At 34.3% G+C, this 20,954-nt stretch overlaps 1 protein-coding gene and 1 pseudogene across 46 annotated transcripts in view; one reads left to right on the forward strand and one right to left on the reverse strand.

Annotated features, from left to right (window-relative positions):
• Positions 1-20,954, reverse strand: part of RIMS1 (regulating synaptic membrane exocytosis 1) — a 411,771-nt gene that overhangs the window by 93,798 nt on the left and 297,019 nt on the right. For 12 of the 46 annotated variants that reach the window (XM_059701185.1, XM_059701187.1, XM_059701184.1 and 9 more), the window contains 3 exons: positions 20,806-20,895; positions 13,473-13,556; positions 6,694-6,765 (listed from right to left, as the gene is read on the reverse strand). The exons of 7 other annotated variants lie outside the window; for them this stretch is intronic. In XM_059701185.1, coding sequence (XP_059557168.1) covers positions 6,694-6,765; positions 13,473-13,556; positions 20,806-20,895 — 246 coding nt within the window. The remainder of the gene's footprint in view (positions 1-6,693; positions 6,766-13,472; positions 13,557-20,805; positions 20,896-20,954) is intronic. 27 more of the 46 variants (XM_059701194.1, XM_059701205.1, XM_059701193.1 and 24 more) reach the window with 4 other exon arrangements.
• LOC132237832 (small nucleolar RNA SNORA48) lies at positions 4,260-4,403 on the forward strand (annotated as a pseudogene).

Genomic DNA, 20,954 nt, shown 5'->3' on the forward strand with positions numbered 1-20,954 from the left:
TTGAAACATACTTTCTTTTCACTAAAGACCTTTAAAACTAAGCTTTTACTAAGCACCTATAAATAAAATGTGTTTCTTTAAATTTCTTATACTTTTTAAAGCAAATAGACATTTAATTCCACATAATTTCTTATAAAGAACTTTATATACTTAAAAAATATATATATATATGAATATGCCACAAACAGATGGAAGGACATAACACAGCCAAATTTAATCGTCAATGAGAGCTAACTGGCAGAAACTAGAGAGTACCACCAGCACAGTGGAGATAGATGCAAGTAAGAGAGGATGTGGGAGAGGTTCAAGTGTCACAAGGAGAGGACTAAAAGTCATGGTGTCATAATGAGTGAAAGCGTGGAGTGCTCAGGAAGGTACAACACCACACCAACACCCGGAGGCAGGACATGAATGCTGGGCGGGACACTGAACAGCGACCTGGTCAGAAGCGGAGAAGGCGGCGCCGACCCTCCGGGGGCAAGGTGGTGGGCAGAACACAGGGTTCTGACCCTAGACTGCTCACTCGACCTCGAGCGAGCGGGGTGCTTTCCCCTAAGGACTGGCTGATCAGTCGCTCTTGGGGCTGCGTATCCCCTTCTAGAAAGACATGGTGGGAGAACCCTAAAACATTAGGGTCAAAAGAGATCTTCAGTCAGCAGCAGGTTCACATGAGCTTTGACACCAACACATCTGTCCAAGGAAAACCTGGTTACTCTTACACGACAGTTATTTTTAAGACCCAGGAGGAAACCCATCGTGCAATGAAGGAAATGCAGTTCAATTCAAACTGGCAGGTTATTGCAAATATGCACGCCATGTGGTTTTAGAAGGCTAGATTCCTTCACTGTAATGAAGTTCTTATAAGTTCCATAAGGGCAGAGACTTCTGTCTGTCTGTCCTTCTCTCCCTCTCCTCTCTCTCTCTCTCTTTTTTTTTTTTTACTCAGCTGTATCTCTAGGGCTTAGAACAGAGCTGAACAAGAGAAAGAGCTCATAAAGATACCCTATTCAAATATCAGTATGATTAGAATAATGACCACAGGGATACTTTAAACACTTGTTTTCAAGAAGAAATATACACTGCAGAACTCTGGGTATATATTTTTACAATGTCTGTGCCTACTTTACTCTGCAATAGGAAAGTGTGTACCAAGTAGCAAAGGAAGACATCTTCTGAGGTTAATTAAGAGTCCAACAAATTAAAATGACGTAATGAGATGGAGAATGCGTCATTCCTGAACTGACTAAATGCAAAAGGCAGATATAGGGATATCATGTCCTTTAATATCTAAAAATATCTAAAAATAGAGTTGTCCATAAACTGACAGTTATCTCAATATGAAATTCAAAATTATTATGAAGCCAATTTATGAGTTAAGGATTAATATTTAAAAAATGATATTTATATATACAGTAGTCTCTCCTTATCCACACTGTTGCTTTTCATGGTTTCAGTTACCCAGTCAACTGTGACCCAAACGAAAAACTGCAGAAATAAATAATTATAAGTTTTAAATTGCATGCCATTCTGAGTAGCACATGAAATCTCCTGTGGTGCCCACCCTATCTTACCCGGGATGTGAATCATCCCTTTGCCCAGGGTATTTACAATGTAGGTATGTTACCTGCCTGTTAGTCACTTAGTAGCCACCTCAGTTATCAAATCAGTTATCAGAGTGAGAAAGAAAGAAAGAGAGAGAGAGAGAGAGAGAGAGAGAGAGAGACTACATTCACATAACTTTTATTACTGTGTATTGTTTTACTGTTCTATTACTTAGCATTGTTAATTCTTACTGTGCCTAATTTATAAATTAAACTTTATCACAGGTATGTATGTATAGGCAAAAACATAGTGTATATAGGGTCTGTACTATATACACAGGCATCCACAGGGGGTCTTGGAAGGTATCCCCAGTGGATAAGTAAGGATTACTGTACAGCGAGGGGAAATAGTAGGTTTACAGCTGTTCATATAGAAAATAAAACAATAATTAATGACAATACAAGAATAAACTATTTCCCACACTCACAACTGTAGACTTACTTTTGCCTGCCCTGTATTTATGCTTATTTAATACAGGTATGGGTTTTTGTCTTTTTCTTCATTTGCAGTATGTATCTTAAATTATATACCTGATTTGTATTATTTTTACAGTGACAGAAGCTTGTACTGATTTGGGTTAATCATTTCTCACCAGATCTATTTATTTCTCTGACAGGAACTAAAAGTCTCTTAGTAACAAAACAGTTCCTGCCATCAGCCAAACTATAACAAATATGAAAGCACAGACCAAAGGGGAGGCACAGAAAACCACTGTGCCTGCGGAAGAGAGAGCAGTGTGTCAGGGAGGCTGAATCACAGGCAGAGAAACTGAGGACAGCTAAATGCAGACCGTGAAGAGAGAAGAGCAAGGTTTTGGAGATGAGATATAACGGCCCCAAGTACAGTTTGTTTTAGTCAAAACGAAAGGAGACTTAATCAAGAAATTCTGAGGGACAGGAGTGAAATCTCGAGAGAATCCAGGCTGTGGAGCCTTATCTTTTCAATGAAATGGTATGTGCTAAGAATATAAGAATGAAAGAGATGAAGAACAACCATAATAGAGAATAGAACAGAAGAGAATGAGAGATAAGTAGAATGATAGTGACAACTTTTTTTTATTGAGCATCAAAATGAAGCCATCTATACATGCCAGGCACCGGGGCTATGTGTGTATACATGTATGTATGTTTGTATGGCTGAATGTGTTGTATATATGTATGCACACATACACCCATATGTATATTATTTGTTTGTATGTCACAACAGCTCTGAGAAGTGTTATTATCCCTATTTTATGGATGGTTAAACTGAGGACCATAGAGTGACTTGCAAAAAGGCAGAAACTGTGGTAAAGGCAAGATCCACACAGATCTTGGAGCTCCAACTTTTCTCCATTTTCTGCCTATTGAGGTAGAATATACTTCTATGAGGGGAAAAAAAGAAAGTTCACACGCCTGGGCATACTATTAATCTTGTCACACAAATACAAATATGTGTCCAAGTATCAAATTTTTTAGTAAGATTTCATAGTATTGGCTTCTGAGAGTTTTATGGAACAAAACATATTGAAAATGGCATTGAGTGAACATCTAATCTGCTACATATGTCTATACATATCTCATATTTTTTAAACAAAAACATTGAGTCTTCTGGAGAAAAATTCTAACTAAATCTCAGTGTGTGTGACTCTAGTCCACCATCCACAAATCCATATCCAACTACTGAGTTCAATCCATACCCACACTCTTCACCTAAGACTATTGTTTAAGACTTGAACTTAAGTAAAACACATTTCTCACCAAAACCTTAGGTGGCTAGTCAGACATGTCTGTTGCAATAAGCGGACTTGCAATAAATTGTGTCTGTGGCAACTTAACAATATAGTTGTGTTTTTAAAAGACTTTTCAAAGGATGAACATGCATGTGCTATTTAAGGTCAAATCTTCAAAATGGTTCCTCCTATAATGGCCATGTCAGGCTTAAACAAGCTCTTTCCAGTAGCATCAGAACAACATAAAAAGCACACTCAAGTAATTCTAAATACTAGTCCTGACGAAATATCTCTCCGTTAGGATAAAGAGTGTAGGTCCCACAAGAAGAGGCCACTAGCATAGGATGCAGGAATGGTGCTAGCAGTTCACTGGGTAGAATTCACATGAGGGTGAAAAGTCAGACTTTTACTGAGGCATTTCCCCAAAGAATCTGAAGCACTGTTTTAAACAGCCAGGCACAAAAGTCAGAGAAGTCTGTTCTGCCTGTGTTCTATATGCAAATGATCAACATATCTTTCAAGATATTTTCTTACAAGGCTGTTGCTCATAAGGCCCAGTTTATTTAGGCCAACAAAGGACCTTCAAAATTATAATCCTTATTCAGCAAATTGTTCTAGAAGCTAAGGCATGACTGTGTGGTATGACTCCTTTGGGGAAGTCATTAATTCCCAGAGGCAAAAAATCAGCGTAACCAGCATTCATACTGTGACCTCAATTCACCTATAGTTAGATGTCAACTCAAGGTATCTTCTAATGAAATAAAATGAGAGCAAACTTTGAAAATCCAAAACAATTCTTCTTTTGTTAGCTAGCTATTCAACAATTCACTTCAAAACTAGGTATGTAATTTACACTCCAATAAAATTCAATAAGGAGCTGTTATTATAATCAAACAAATTTACACACCTGAAAGGTTTGGGTTTTCTTTATTAAAACCTACAGGCAACCCCCTGGCAACGGGAAAGGAGACACCTGATTGGTGGTGTTGCTCTTATATCAACCAGGGGCAAAGCAGACGTACAGTCCTTAGTTCATCCTAGCTTGATGCCTATGTCGGTGGCCAGGGCTGTTCATGCCTGAGGCACACACACAAAAGCAAACAAACAAAAACCTACAGGCAAAGTAAGTAAAGGCAAGAGTAATATGAATATGGTACTTAAGCAGCAAATATCTGAGATTGGGAGTCAATGACATCCTGCTATTCTCACTGAAGGGAGGATTTGTGTTTACAGATACTTTCAGTGCTGCAGAGAGAGAGGCCCAGATATCATTCACCTGGAGTTAAGCACCTTTAGTTGATCTAGAATCATCAAACATTTTGCAAAACAGTATCTTATTGTAAACAAAAAAAACTTGTTCATTGATACATCCTAAATAAATAAGCATGAATGAAATGAAAAGGATAGATTGAGGAAATTTTTCAGTCTTGTCAAAATAATTGAAATTGTGTGTGCATGAGACAGCGAGGTTATAAATAATGGTTGAAGATTAAAAACTTAATAAGTTTAAGGTGTCTACAGTGCTAGTAAAGAGATTGCAGTTAGCTGAGTTGACACTAAAGAATATATAAATAGAAACATAATTAGTATTATTGCATCTATCTATATCTAACTATCTACCTATCCATCTATCTGATCTATCTAAAATACTAAAATTCTGGGCTTCTCTTCCTTGCTCAAAGTCCAATTCCTTTGTAAAACTGAATTCCAACTCAATACTTTTTTGAGTTTCCCAGATCCTTTCTCCATTCTTCAGTTCTCTCAAGAGTTAATATCCCCAAAGACCATTAGGCAGTAATAAATTCCATCTCCCCTTCCCATCTCCCTTGATGTGACTAATACCTACTCATGTTTCTGACCCCAGCTCAGAGGTAAATATCCTCTGGAAAATCTTCCTTTTTCCCTGCTCACTATTTTACTCCATGAACTTAGCATAATAGTTTGGCACATGTTTGTTAGTTGAATGAATGTGTTACACCGATTCTATCTCAACCAAAAACTATTTTAACAGCCTCACTGGTGTCTTGCATCTACCTTCAGAACTTTCAATCTGCCTTCCAAAATGCTGTCAAAGTGATCAAACTTAAAATGAATCATGTACCGCCAGGTGGAAAGCACATCCATTAATGGATCATGGAATAAAGCAGAAAGTAAAACTCTGTAGCATGGCCCGCAAGGGCATCCATAACATAATCTTTAAGGATTTCTCCAGTTTTATTTTCAGACATCTTTCCCATCTCCTGTATCCTATTCTCCCTTCCCAAATGGGTATGGTTTCCTCAAACTTAAGAGGATATTTCAGCCCTAGTCGCTTTGGCTCAGTGGATAAAGCGTTGGCCTCCAGACTGAAGGGTTCCGGGTTCGATTCTGGTCAAGGGCACATGTCTGAGCTGTGGGCTTGATCCCCAGTAGGGGATGTCCAAGAGGCAGCCAATCAATGATTCTCTCTCATCATTGATGTTTCTATTTCTCCCTTCCTCTCTGAAATCAGTAAATATATATATAGATATGGATATTTCAAGCCTCAGTGCTTTCTCATATTGTTCCCTTCTCATGCAATATTCTACTCTTCACATCTACTTTTATATATATGGATTTAACTCAAGTGACACCTGTTTATAAAATATTTCCTAACTCATCAGCACCCCACTCTTTTCCTTGTGTTCTCACTGTAAATAGTGCATATTTTTATGATACTTGAATATGCTTATTCATTCACATCTATCTCACCCTCCATGTTTTCAATAATAGTTGGATGAATAAATATGTTAATTGGATTTTTGGTGTTTCTTACAACTATGTAAAATGTGAACAAATACCTTGCACTCAAAATATTCAAAAAATTTGCAGAATTAGAGGAATTACACAAATGAAAGATCAACAATCCTTATAATTTCTAAGTTAACTCAACAAATATCTTTGGTTGAAATATACAAGTATAATCTTAGATTATCCATTTGTAGGAAACCAATTTTTAAAAGGCATTATTCAGGTAAGTAACAGATAATCAAATAACAAATATTTGCATATTTAGGTACTATATTCATTGTTAACATTTCAATAATCTCAGAAACAAAATATGAATGTCCTAATACGTATACAGAAATAAGTATGCATTTAATTCTCTTTAAAAATCAGAATAATCTCTAAAATACATACATGAAATTTTCCTTGATCCCTAAGATATAAGGGCTGCCTTCAAGTCACTCTTGTTTTTTTTTTTGATGACACTATTCCGATAGGTGATTTATTTACACGAATGTCTTTCACTATCACCATCTGTGTATAAGAGCTGATCTGATCATATAAAATCCGAGTGAAGGCACCCTGAATGTATTAGTAAAACAGAAGATGGCTGCACAGCACAACACCGAGCCTACCTTTCTGCATCAGAAGCAATGCCTTTCCTAGTCTGTTTTTGGATGCTAGATCTTTCAGATTTTCTGGAGTGCCTGTGGAATGAAGTGTTAAAGAAACACAAAATATATGATGAATAAAGCTGCGGTAATATCATACAATGATAAAAGCAACAGGCATGAAAAATGGCAACCATCTTACCTAATGGTTTTGTCAGTTAGTACTTTTTAAAATAAAATAAAAATCAGAACTTGTGCTGTGTGGAAGACACAAATTGTCCAACAGGAGACAACAAGCTGACACTCCATTAGTCTAGATGGGCAAGTCAACAGTAATGGCTTAACAGGGACTCCCGCTGAGCAACTGTGCCTCCCCTAATGAGAAAACAAATCCAATGGTGGATGCAGTGATGACAGATGTGATGACAGCAATGGTTTAGGTGCTAAAAGACCACAAAGGGGTGAAGTGACTTCATTTTACAAGTTGAAACTTGGTGTTACAAAGATGTTTCCTTTGTTTTTTCTCTCCCACAGAATTATGAAGAGAAGAAAATGCTATAGCGAAATGTCTGACATAAGTCAGAGTATTTTAAATTAACTATTAAAATGATCATAAAGATGCCTTTGCAATTATATATAGCTCTTTTTTTGCAATTATATAGCATTTTAAAAAGCCAATCACATCACAAATCAAAGAACTAATAATGTTCCCAATTTACTCCATGACCCTAAAGTACATATGTACACTGAACATCTGGGACTCCAAATACATTTTCCCAAAGAAATAATGTTTATATTATAAAGCTTAACTCCCAAAGGCAGCTTACATATGCCTTCTTAACCTAAAATGTGTCTGGACTGCAATATATTTGAAATAAATATAAAATATCATGGTGAAGAAACTGGCATACAAAAACAAAAAAAGAAAAGAATAAAAGAAACCATTAAATAAAAGTGTATTTTTTCGCAATCATTGATTGCCTATGATTTATACTTATTTTTCTTTCCCAATATTCCTTCCTTTCAAAAAATGTTAAGGAGGCAACTGCTTGTCTTTTTTAAAGATATAATTGACATATAACATTATATTAGCTTAGGTGTACAACAACTGATTTGATATTTGCATATATTGCAAAATGATCACCACAATAGGTCCAGTCAACATCCATCAACACACAAAGTTACAATTCTTTCCTGTGAAGATAAGTTTTAAGATCTACTCTCTTCCCTTTACTCTGCTTACTTACTAATGCCAGATATCCTTAGTGTTAAATATATATTATGCCAAGCCCTGTTAGGCACTAGGGACACATATCAAAGTACAAAGTCTGCCTTCACAGGGTGCAAAGACCTCTGGGGACTGCTCATTTCTTCCAATTGGCATTTTTTTTTTAATATATTTTATTGATTTTTTACAGAGAGGAAGGGAGAGAGATAGAGAGTTAGAAACATCGATGAGAGAGAAACATCGATCAGCTGCCTCCTGCACATCTCCTACTGGGGATGTGCCCACAACCCAGGTACATGCCCTTGACCGGAATCGAACCTGGAACCCTTCAATCCGCAAGCTGACGCTCTATCCACTGAGCCAAACCGGTTTCGGCCCAATTGGCATTTTATTGGTAGAAGACAAGTAAGCAACAACAACAAAACCCCTCAAACAAGTAATCTATATAGTCTGTTCGAAGATGATACATGCTAAAGCAACAAAAAGTAAACCAGGGCTAGAAGGGTCAGAAATGTGTGTGGGAAGTGAGTGGGGGCAGCTGCAAATCACAACTTTACTAGTAAGGAGGATGCTCAGGGAAGTTGGTGGCATTTTCAACAAAGACATAAGGTGAGGGAGTTAGCCATGTATATATCCAGGGAAAACATTTCCCAGGCAAAGGTAGCATCGAGTACACAGGCCCAAAGTCAAGTGTGCCTGGTATGTTCAAGCCACAGTAAGGAGACCAGGAAGGAAAGGGTTAAAAAAGGAGCATCAGATGACAATAGTCTGGGGTGTGGGGAGCTAGGGATATAGAGAATCTGGTAGCCATTGTACAAACTTTCTAACATTTCCCAACAAAACACTTACAGGCATATTTTAGAACTTGTCTGCTTTTCCTCCCACCCCTAGTAATTTCTATGAATCTTTCTAGACTCAGTGAGAGTTTACTTCCTCTGTAAAACTCTCAACTCTTCCTCTTCTCATCTCCTAAAACTTAATGATTCATATATTAGATTGATCATCACAGGAATTGATGATGCTGATGGCAACGATGCTGATGGCTTTAATATCTAACACTTGCTGCATGTTAGCATGATCAGTGTACCTGCATTGTCTCATCTAATCACACCAATCCAGCCAGATGGGTACTACTCTTTTATCCTTTTTTTTTTTTTTTTAAGAATAGGAGATTGAGGCTGAGAGAGGTTAAATAATTTGCTCTAACCCACATAGCTATTACATGTCAAACCATGAAATGAGCTGGGTCCGTAATAATACTATCAGTAAGCACATTTCATCTGTGACATAAACAACACTGGAACGTAGTAACTAAAAGCTTTGATGCTGGGTCAGACTGTCTCAGTTTAATCTCAGTGCTATCTCTGTCTAGCAGGGTAATTTTAGTCAAGTTACTTAAACCTCTCTATTACTGTTTTTCCCCACTGCAAAGTGGCAATAATAATACTACCATCTCACGGGTTTGCTAATTTTAAACATATCAATATTATGTGGTATTTGTATTTCAGTAATGATAGTTTCATACTATGATGTAGAACAAGGATTTGTGGTAGTGATAGCACTGCTTAGAACAGCAAGGAGTAAGTGCTTTAAACATATTAAATCAAAGTCAATGCTTCATAACTGGGTGATAAATATTCATACAGAAGTTCATACATCTAACTTCTTAATTGTTTTCATTTTTAACCTTCTTGTCCTTTTTAAAAAATCTGCAAATGCCACAGAAACTTATTTTATTGAATATTCTTCTAAAATTTTCTACAAAGGATATGTCTTTATAATTCTTCTAACTACTTGGAAGAATCTTCAAATTGAGTGAAAATGATATACACTTAATTGTGATAATTCAGTAAAAAGTGAGAATAGAGAAAAAAATTTAAAAATTCTAATGTATTTTCTACCCTGAATCCTATGTTATACCTGAGAATATATTGTATGCTTGAAACACAGCTCTTTCTAGAGATAAATAAAAGCTTGTGCTATGTAAATGAGGAAAGATTAGGAAAAAATCAACCTATATTATGTATTATAGTATTGAAACTATTCATGTAATCATAAAATACATCACAGTGAAATAAACTACTTCCTACCTTAAACTAGTCCTTCTAAGTTCCTTGTGGTTAGGAACTGTGTCTGGTTATTATTGTAACATCAATACCGAGCACATAGTAGCTGTTTAACAACTATTTGTTGAGTGGATGGTTAAAAACAGTAATATTTTGAGTACTATACTAGAATTTGAGAGTCTAAAAAGTTAAAATAAGTTAAAAAAACACACCCTAACTAGGCTATAAAACTCAGTTTACATCAAATAAATTTAGAAATAAAACTTTGCACTGTTTACTGAGCTTCAGTGTATTATAAAATACCACAAATAAGAACTGCTCTCTGGTTACTGCCTTATGCATAATGAAGTGTCGGCCATTATTACTGGACCAATGTATGTTTCTCATGATTCAACAAGGAACATAGAATCAATTTTATAGTCTAACTAGTGTCTCAATTAGACTTCAGCGAGTCCCTCTACAAGTATCTAAGTTTACAGAAGAGAAAACTAAGCCCTAGAAAGTTTAAGGTAATTAGTTGGTGAGGACACTACCATCATATCCCCATGTTCTTAGGTTCTCTGCCCACTCTACCATCCAGTGACTTTGAATTATTAATGTTTACTGAACAGAAGTGAATGAAACAGAGTTATACTGTTTCCATCATATTTTCTTATTTTGAGTTTTATCATGCTTTTGTTCTATTAAAATTTTTTTTTATCATTTAATATCATTTATCTTTTTTATCATTCCAGACATTTAATTTTAAATGTATTAAAATACATTTTTTCTAACTTGCTACTCACAAATTGTGGTTAATCCGAAGCCACAAGTATACTGACATTTTATTATGATTCATAAAGTTATTTACATACAGGTTGACAGAAATTACAATTCATATATTAAAATAATATCATTTACAAAGAGATACTTTGTCATTGGAATGATATTCTTAAAAGTCTCAACATTTTTAGTAACAAAGCTGCAAGAAAATTTTCACTACATTTTTAAAGTCAGAACATTCCCTGAGGCTACAAATTTCTATTTTTTTCTCATTATCATTGTAAGTATTCTATAACTTTAAGAAATTGTTCCTATATTTAGATAAAAATACTTCCCTGCTAATTCAAAACAAATTTATTGAACAACTTCAGATGACATCAAGATTGGTTACTGGTGAAATTCAATTACTGAGAAATTACAAATTGTGAGTGTTTGCATACGATGAGAAATAAGAGGTCAACTAAATGCTTTCCAATTTACTAGAAAACTCTCTTAAGCAAAAGTTTACTTTTAAAAATTTTCTATTATTTTCAAAATTATCAATAATGGCCCCAATTCAGGATATCCAAAGACTGATTATATGAGTTGTCACTGATTTTAGAATATTTTCCAGCTACCCAGGACAAAAGTCATCTGATCTATATTCACTATCTTCAAATATGATGCCATGTTCACTTCATTTGCAAAATGGTAGAAAATTCTGAATGAGTAAATAAACTGATAAGAGGTGAAATGCAAGTGTTAAGTTTTCCAAGTGGTTGACATAGTTACCCTCATAATTTAGCATTTGTTGATGAAATAATTTCTCATTTTTATGGTCACATGAATTCTATAATAAAAACTTATTGCAAATAATTTTCTGTTCCCTACAGTAATAAATAATAGTATCAAGGTATTTGAAATATACTTTTGTCGAACAAAGAATTTCTCCTTAAAAAAATCATAATAAAAGTGGGAAGTATATATTCATAATTAAGTATTAGTAAGAATTTCCTTTATAATCTTATCTAAAAGGGATATTTCTGAACCTAAAATCTATCCTTAAAGTTATATATGCAATCTATGAAATAAATAACATGATTGATAATTGATATGTCTTTAAATGATAACTAATTTTCATGTATGTAAGAACTAAAAACTATTATTTGGATTTCCATTTTGCTCAAACAAGGCCCAGATAAACTTACATTTATGCTCATTACAAAAACTATCATATTTAATTGTCCTGTACTCAAACAGTGATTATTATATAAGATTAAATCCTCTGACTCACTTGTTTTGGAATAATTAAAAGGCTTCCCAGAATTGCTTTTTAAAAAATGAAATTGTAAGTTCCCTGATGGCCAGGACCTTGGCTTTTAACACTGTTATGGCTTTAGCCATTAGAATAGTGCACACAGTAGAGGCACATTGAGTACTTGTTAAATGAGTGAGTAGCAATGTGGATATAAATTTTTATTTGATTTATACAATTATTTTATATTCTTATTTGAAAGACATTAAATTTGTAATACTTTTAGATGAAAGATTTCACTAATTTTTCTAGTCCCAGAAATTTTATCCTATAAATCAGATAGATAGAAGCAGGAGAAATAACTTTTAAATACAAATTATATAAATATAAGCAATAGTAAGAAATGATAAAATATCTAGAAAGCCTTCATAAAATAGCAGTTTGTGATCTTTTCCAACATTTGTAAAATGACTTATTAATTTGTTCTGACAGTGTTTAATGTTTCTTTCAAGTTGAAATCCTGAAGACATATGTACTATGGACACATAAAATAAATGATATTAGTCTTAAATAAGGTCACAATTACTATGCTCTATACACACATACTTAAAAAAAAGAAATTGGTACACTGGTATGACTAGTTGTTCTAATTCTGAGATACCATATACACTATCTACTTAATAAAAATCACCAATGTGTTAATTGAATTTCTGCTTACACCAAAAGAGAAGCATCCAAAACACCCAATAACCCTTTGTGACTTGGTCAGGAAAGATATTTAAAGATAAGAACTATATTGAAATATAACAAGCACCATAAAACAAGAGAACTGAGTTAACTACAATTGAGGATAACAAACCAATAAAAAATATATATTGCAGCACTTCTGATATATCAGAATGAAGTGGATTCAGAGCACGGATGCTATTTTTAAAAAAACTACTTTGTGGACTGACCCTAGCCGTTGCAGTATTTGGTGTAAAAACACAATATTATATATAAGGCCAAGGTGTTCCACTCTAAATCAGATATTTTTAAATATACCCCAAAGCCTGTATTTTATTAACAACAAGCTTATGTAGTAACAAAACAAGACAACTGAGACTACACCATCAATCAATAAAACAAAGAATCGGTCCGGACAGATTTTTAACATATTTTAAAGCACCTGAGAATTTTTATTTATTTACATGTAAACAAAACAATAGTTAAATATGTTTTTAGAAATCAAAAACTACGAAATAAATGTTCATCCTTAAAACAGAACTCTTCCACTGGAATCAACTTTGTGTGTTTGCACACTGCCATTCATTTCAGGGCACGCTACCCTCATTGGACTAATTCTGAGGTGCTTTATTAACGCTGGATGCATTTATTGATGGAATCACAGCCCATCTGGCTCTTGCCCCTGAAAGGAAGCATGTCATAACCAACATTGCTCTCGGTTATCCTTCACTTTGTGGCCTACTAGCCTTTTGAAGCCACTTGTCTGTGAGGAGGAGTTGACTAGTACCTGTCATTCTCCGGAGAAGCATGCTGGATTTGAATCCTGGGACTAGGAGGTCGTCTCCTATCTAGGGAGGGGGACCATCTACCCCTGTTTGCCCAATGAACAAGACAGGAAAAAACAGGACATTTAGTAACTCCTAAAATAAAAGAACATATGGAACAGTAGGACTGGAAAAGCACCCCAAAAAGGCAAAGTGTAGATTCTTTGCTCCATAATTTATTCTTCACCTTTACCAAACTTGAAAAGACAAATTGCAATATAATATTATAAGAAAATAAGATCTGAAAACTTTTAAGTGAATAAAAAAACAATTTATTTGTGAAGGTATTTGAAATCTATTGAATGTAATTTTGTCCTTTTAAAATGTACTTGTGTTTTTATACCTATCTATACACACATACATATGTATGTAACTTTAAATTTAAAAAAAAGATGCATCTTTAAGTATCTGCCTTATGTTTGAATAAAACAGGTTTAATAAGCCACCCGTGCCTATTTGATACTAGGCCTTGAGATTACTGGATCAAGTGGCAAAGGTGAGGTGTATAGATTTAATACAAAGTAGAAACAGTTTAGGTGGAAGAAATCAAAATGTTCTCTAGTGTGTAAACAATGGCATGAAGAAATCATTTGTGTGGATGGTAGCAGTGAAGTCTTAAGTTTTCTTGGGGAAAACTGCAGTACTAATTGCTGAAATTTAAAAATTATGAAATTTAAAAATTACTGATGAATAAAAACGAGAAATACAGACAGGCACCATCCTAAAATAGCATTACCTTTAATAAAAAGTGTAATCTTTACTTGCAAAAGTAGTTCTCCATTGGTTAAACAGTTGTCTTTTTTTTATTTCAGCATTTATAATAATACACTTTTTTGTGATTAACATATAGACAAGTATTTGAAACTTGGTTCATTCCTTTGTTAAACTATTTTGATATTCTGCCTGTGTATAACCACAAATTAGAAGCCGCTGGTCAAAAACTTGAAAGTGGCAATCAGGGACTGAACAGGCCAGATTTGGAAAATTTTGTATATCAGATATAAACACATTGGAACAGGATAATTTCTCCATATAATGGCTTCCTCATATGCAACAAGGGATAACAAAATGATCTTTAAAGACATCTATCTATAAGATTTTTTAATTATCCAAAGTAGACTAGCCCTAATGTTTCAAAAAGAAATCCAGCCTTTTTTTAATAACTTGGCTAATTGGGTGTATTAGACAATTTGGACAAAATCAGCAAAGGGCTGCTAACATGGGATCAGGATATCTGAGGTCAGCAGGTATTTAATTCAGAAAGCCCCTTAGTAGCCTGTGCCTAATCCATCAGCTCTAGGTAGACAGACTCGGCCTGACTCAAGCAGGGCTTTGAGGAAGCTGTGAAGCAAATAAAGATATTAAACAGCAGAATTTGGACAGAAGGGAAAACTGTGTTGCATGCATTCTTAAATGTGTTATATGTTTGTAGCATTAAAAACACTTGACATTAATTTTAAATTACATAATTATTTAAATAATTGGTCAATCCAATATGAATGCTTTAAAATGTATCTTTTTACTTTACTGGCTTTTCTTCTCCAAATACAAGAAAGAAAAATATTTCTCAAATAATGTGAAAACAATTACAACTGTAGTGTTTCTACATTGATGTATTCAGTTGTGTTAAAACTTATGGTATTATTGAAAACACAAAAATAGAATTATGTATTTTCGTAAAGTAATAATGAATATTAATTCAACAGGATTATGAATAACCTTGCTTCCTGAGGCAAAATTCCAGTCCCTGTGTTGTTGTTTTTTAACACAAAAGTAAAGAAAAATGCTGTAATTATTGAACATGCAGTGAAAGCTATGAAGGAAAAAGGTTACACTTAGAAACAAGCAATTGTGAATGCAAGCCATTAACAGGTAATTTTTTTGAAAAATATTTAGCATACTTCATGTATATTTGTACACTCAAAGTCCTTCTGAATATGCTGATAGGTAGTACCAATATAAGAATTGTCTGCTTTTCCCTTATATATTTTATATCAAGGAAGTTGAATCAATTTATACCTAATTTTCCCCCCAAATAATAGATATTACATACATTTTAGTATCTTACATTTGTGAGCTGCAAATAGGCTAGAATGTTTTATATGCTTTTAAAATATATGAAACTTCCTTATCCTTTCCTTCTATCACACTAAAGAAAAGGATCAAAATCAAAATCTTTGTCCCCTGTAAGTGAGCCATACATACAGCTTCAAACATGGCAGGCTATGTTGTAGTTATTAATCATGAAGTTGAACTAAACCACCTCTTCTCGATTTCTCTTTCCCAAACAGCTTGCCTATAAGTTACATTATTAGTACTTTAATATCAGGCATTCTAAATTCATTAATTCATGAACATCTACCTTGTTGGGAGCCCATCCTTTTCACTGGACCCAAAATAAAAAAAGATTACCTTGATGTCTATGGGACTGAATTAAAAGGCTGAGAGCTCCTTGCATAAGGCACTATAGTGTTGTGTTGTGCTTTAAGAGGTACATCAATTATGCATAGCGCAGAATATGTAATCAATAAGTACTTATAAATATTTAAGTAGATAATAAGGAGATAAGGCTCTAGGTTTTGTGGTAATACAGGTAAGAAATAATGAAAACCCTAACTAAGAAATAAATAGTAGAGAGGGGACCCACTGATGAGATATAAAAGAATTAGAACTGACAGGCCTCGGTAGGCAATTAAATGGTTCTCACATTGTGGCTTTTCCCCCACCACTGATATACCTTAAAACAAATGTGTATGCATTTAAATGTGTAGTTAACATACACACTTTCATATGTACACATCTTTCAACAGTGCATATATCTTGGCAGAACATGGCCAAGCAACCTCATTATCTAAAAGAGAAATTACATGGAAATACGAATCAGTCATTTCATAAATAGCACAAACAAAATATTTGTGAACTATTATGATATTAGAAACAAAATCTGAACAAATGATTCCCATGATTCATTTTAGTCCAGGGGGAGGTATAGTGTTAATAAAGGTTTTATAAAATATTTGGTTATTTGACTTGCATTTGTGAAGAATGAGTGGAATTTTTAAGTGGATAACAAAGGAAATGGGGCATTTTAATTTTAATGGAAATAAAACTAGTGAGACAAAAATTAATACAAATTATTAATAGAGCTTAGGAGGAAATTTAATGGGATCAAGAGTGACAGTGGAACTGGAGATGGGCTGTAATGTGATCTAAGTGAGGTTCTGTTTTGAGTATTTTCAAGAGAATTGGTAGAATTCAATGACTCTGATGCGAATGAGGAGCAGGAGAAGTATTTCCAGATTCTGTGGCTGGTGACAAGTCAAGACTATCAGATGTGAGAAAATTTTAGAAAGAATTAACATTTTTCTATGAAAAAATGTAAGGGGGGGATAAGGAATTTGATTTAAACTTTGGCATACACAGGGTCGGCAACCATTTATCAATTTAGGCCTAATACTCAAGGGGAAGGGCTGGCCTGGGCAATGGCAGTGGAGTATTATCTTCATATGCACTGGAGTGGAAACTTTTAATAGAAATATAACATCAAGAACAGAATTACTGGGACAAAAGAGAAAAACTGAGGATGGAGCTAAAAAAATACATAACTTTATAAGATAGGAGAGGAGGAGATACTTGCAAAATTAGACTGTGTTAAAACAGAGGCATACGAAAATCTGTAGAGGGTGCTCAATGAGAGGAGAGGTTCAAATGACAGGGTGGGAATGCAAAAGGCTGCAAGATGCTGCCGGACAACTAAGAAGCAGATATAATCTAGAGAGGAATTTCAGCACACTGGCTGAGGGGGAAGGGGCAGGAGTCAGACTGCAGGATTACTGGGAGGTAAAAAAGGGAGGTAGTAAATATAGACTACCCTTTGGTGAGACTTTATAAGGCTACGGTTTTTATGAAAAATCAAGGAAGAAAATGAAATATCTGAGAAATGTAATTGTTCTCCAGTGACTCTAAAAATCAGTGTCCCTGGACACTTAAGCAGTGATTTGTTTCAAAACCTGGGAAAGGTTAATACACACCAGTAACTTACTCTTTCCCAATCAGGGAAAAAAGGAGAATGAATGACCTCAGACAGACCTTGATAAAGATAAAAGGGAAGAATAGGGACCAGACCTTGTAAATATGCAGTGTTATTTGCTAGTGAAAGATAAAGGAGTGTCCTTACCTATTATAAGTCTTCAGTAGGATATAACTAGTCTTTCTATATCTTTTATGGTAAATAAACTCAACATTTCTTGATTTATGGGTCATGACTGAATTGGGGAATGGGATAATCCACAGTAATTTTGTTATTTGTGTACTCAACAGAATATAAAATGGAGGCACTCAAAAACGGAAACGGTGCTTCTACATGCATTATTCGAAATGCATCTGTTAACCTGGGCCACACCAACCTAACAAGGGAGAAAAGGTGGACATGAAAGTTTTGGACTCCTTCAGAAAAAGAATATACCAACTGTGCCTGGTGTCCCTTCACTTTGAATCATTAGCAGAGTATGCTTTTGGGCATTAAGTCTGATTTGACAATTTCATCCTTTGTATTAACACAAAACTTCATTTGTTTTCAAAGTTAGTGAGGACACTTCAAAAAGAGTATTAAGTTGGTATAACAGTGTATAAATATTCATCAAAATGGCTTAAAGTCAGATCAGCCAAGTGTTTAACTTAATAGTTCACAAGGTTATGGAAATATGTTATTTTAAGAATATGAAATTAGGTTTTAAACATATTTTCTCTAACATTTTATCCACTATGCATATATTAGACATTGACATAAGAAACTTTCTGTTCAATCAGAGAAATTAAGTAACCTGGAGAACCTTCTAGCAGTGGTTCTCAACCTCTGGCGTTTTAAATACAGTTCCTCATGTTGTGACCCAACCATAAAATTATTTTCGTTGCTACTTCATAACTGTAATGTTGCTACTGTTAGGAATCGTAATGTAAATATCTGATATGCAGGATGGTCTGAGGCGACCCCTGTGAAAGGGTTGTTCGACCGCCAAGGGGGTCGCGACCCACAGGCTGAGAACCGCTGCTCTAAGGCTTAGAGTCTAAGCCTCCCTGTTCATACTCTCTGCACATCCTGTCTGGGGACTTTAGGTACATTTTCCAAAGAGAAAAATGTCACCACTATTGATATTGTTATGTACTGCTTCAAATCTGCTTATAGATGTGGGCACAGAAGGGCACTTGAGGTCCATATCCTTCAAACCAATAAGCATCTATAACTTCTATGATTTTCTTTATGAAAACATCTCACTTTATTTCCTTCTTGGCAACAAAGTAACCAAAATAAATTAAAAATCATTGATAATATCACTCCCTGCCTCCTTTCATTTTTTAATAACAAATTTATTTTTATTTGATGTATAGAATGAATACAGTTTTTCAATCACATTTTTGTTTTTCTATCAAATGTAAGTATTCTCACTTATATTTCATGATGACTTGACCTTCATCATGACCTGACCATGTTAACTGGGGCCAGATTATTTTTCTACAGGTTGAGCTGTTTCAAGGGTATAATCTGAGAGCCTGATTTGCGAACTCTGTGGCTTCAGTGTCACAAGGGAACACATGCCAGATAATCTTCAGTACGAAACAGACTTGTGCTGTCCAATATGGCAGCCATAAACCACATGTGGCTATTGTAAAAAAGAAAGAAAGAAAGAAAGAAAGAAAGAAAGAAAGAAAGAAAGAAAGAAAGAAAGAAAGAAATGCAAAATATCTCATGAATGGTGTTTAATTGAATACATGTTAAAATGATAATATTTCAGGCATACTGGGTTAATTGAAGCATTAAAATAATTTAATTTTACATAATCTCAATAAGGCAATTAGAAAATTTTAAATTACACATGTGGTTTGTATTATTTTTCTATTAGATAACACTGACATAGATGGTATCAAAAATGTTAGAGTGGTGTTATAGTCAGAAGAGTCCACTGACTTAAGCTATTTATGCCCTTGTTTAGTACTAAACATATAACTTCCTATTATGTTTAGAAACATATAAGGAAGTAATAAGAACTAAAAAATTTTTCCTCACTAGTATTGTATTTATTTTTGGAGTTAATCTGTAACAAAATAAAATACTATTTATTGTGCTTTTGGAAGAGTCAGTATATAGTTATTTCAACTAAAATTCTACTACAAATGTAAAAATAATACAAAATATAGTTAATTTTATTTTTCATATTACAAATTTTACAAATATAAAGAATACAAAATAAACTGATTTTTAGTGGAATCTTACGAGGACACTAAAAAATGAGTATGTAACTTGTACCTATCATTCCATTGTATAAATAAACATATGATAAATAAGTGAATAGAATAAGACCAGTTATATTGCTAAAGAAAAGCTTTAAGCAGTCTCTGAAGAAGAAGGGGGTTACATTAGCATGACTAAATATTTTTCTGCAAGATTTGTAGACTTAGTATGCAAATTTCCACTGGGTAACTTCTAATTGAAAACAGGTAACAAGTATAACCAAGACTATCAATTATAACCAAGTTTACTGGAACAGAAAGTTCCATCATAATGGAAATATGAGCTGCTCACAATTAGGATGCTGTGTAACAATCACTGAATACATCTAATTTAAAATTAGAATCATTTACTAATCAATTAAAAGTTTTAAGCAAAATTGTGTGTTTACATATGCAAACATATTTTTTATGTATTTATTTTTTAAGAAATCAGGAAATCTATGGTAAACATACCATTTTTTTGTTATTAAAATATAATTTAATGCAAAACTTGTTCTATATCAAAGAGCAGATTGGCTAAAAAGTGAACATAGATGCACAGGGGAAGGATTCTATCTAAATAGGTTTCTTATTTTTAGGTTACAGAAGATTGTTGTTGAACCTAGAAATACTATTTATCAGTTGGACTAATAGAAAAATTATCCTCCCCTTCAGATAACTCACTGGACCTTATCACATTATCAGCATACTGAAGGCTCCCTGAGTCGTATGTAAATAAAACAACTAACCAGCAACAGAACGGGAAAAGCGCAGCCAGAAGCAGCTCCAAATTACGCCACACCATTTGCAACGACATTCATGGAAATATGTGTATATGGGCCCTTGTGTTTATCCACATACACATATCTCTCCACAGACGTGTACAGTAAGGGAGGGAAACATGTAGACAATTAGCAAAGTGAACATGAATGAATAAACCTGCAAGACTCACATGAAACAAAACAAAGTGATTAGAAAAAAAATCACTAGTACAAATGATAGAAAATTAAGAAAGTCTTCATTTTATACCTTTCTCGTTCTGGTGAATGCAAACTAGTATCTGGTCTCAAGCAGTTGGTACTAGCACTCCTAGCCCTGTCAAGGGAGGGCTGCAGTTCACTAGTGCCAGTGCATTGCATCCAATGGTAGAAGAGAAAGACAAAGAAAACAAAGAAAGG

This window comes from Myotis daubentonii, chromosome 6 (genome assembly GCF_963259705.1).
Source record: "Myotis daubentonii chromosome 6, mMyoDau2.1, whole genome shotgun sequence".
In the NCBI taxonomy this organism is placed as follows: domain Eukaryota; kingdom Metazoa; phylum Chordata; class Mammalia; order Chiroptera; family Vespertilionidae; genus Myotis; species Myotis daubentonii.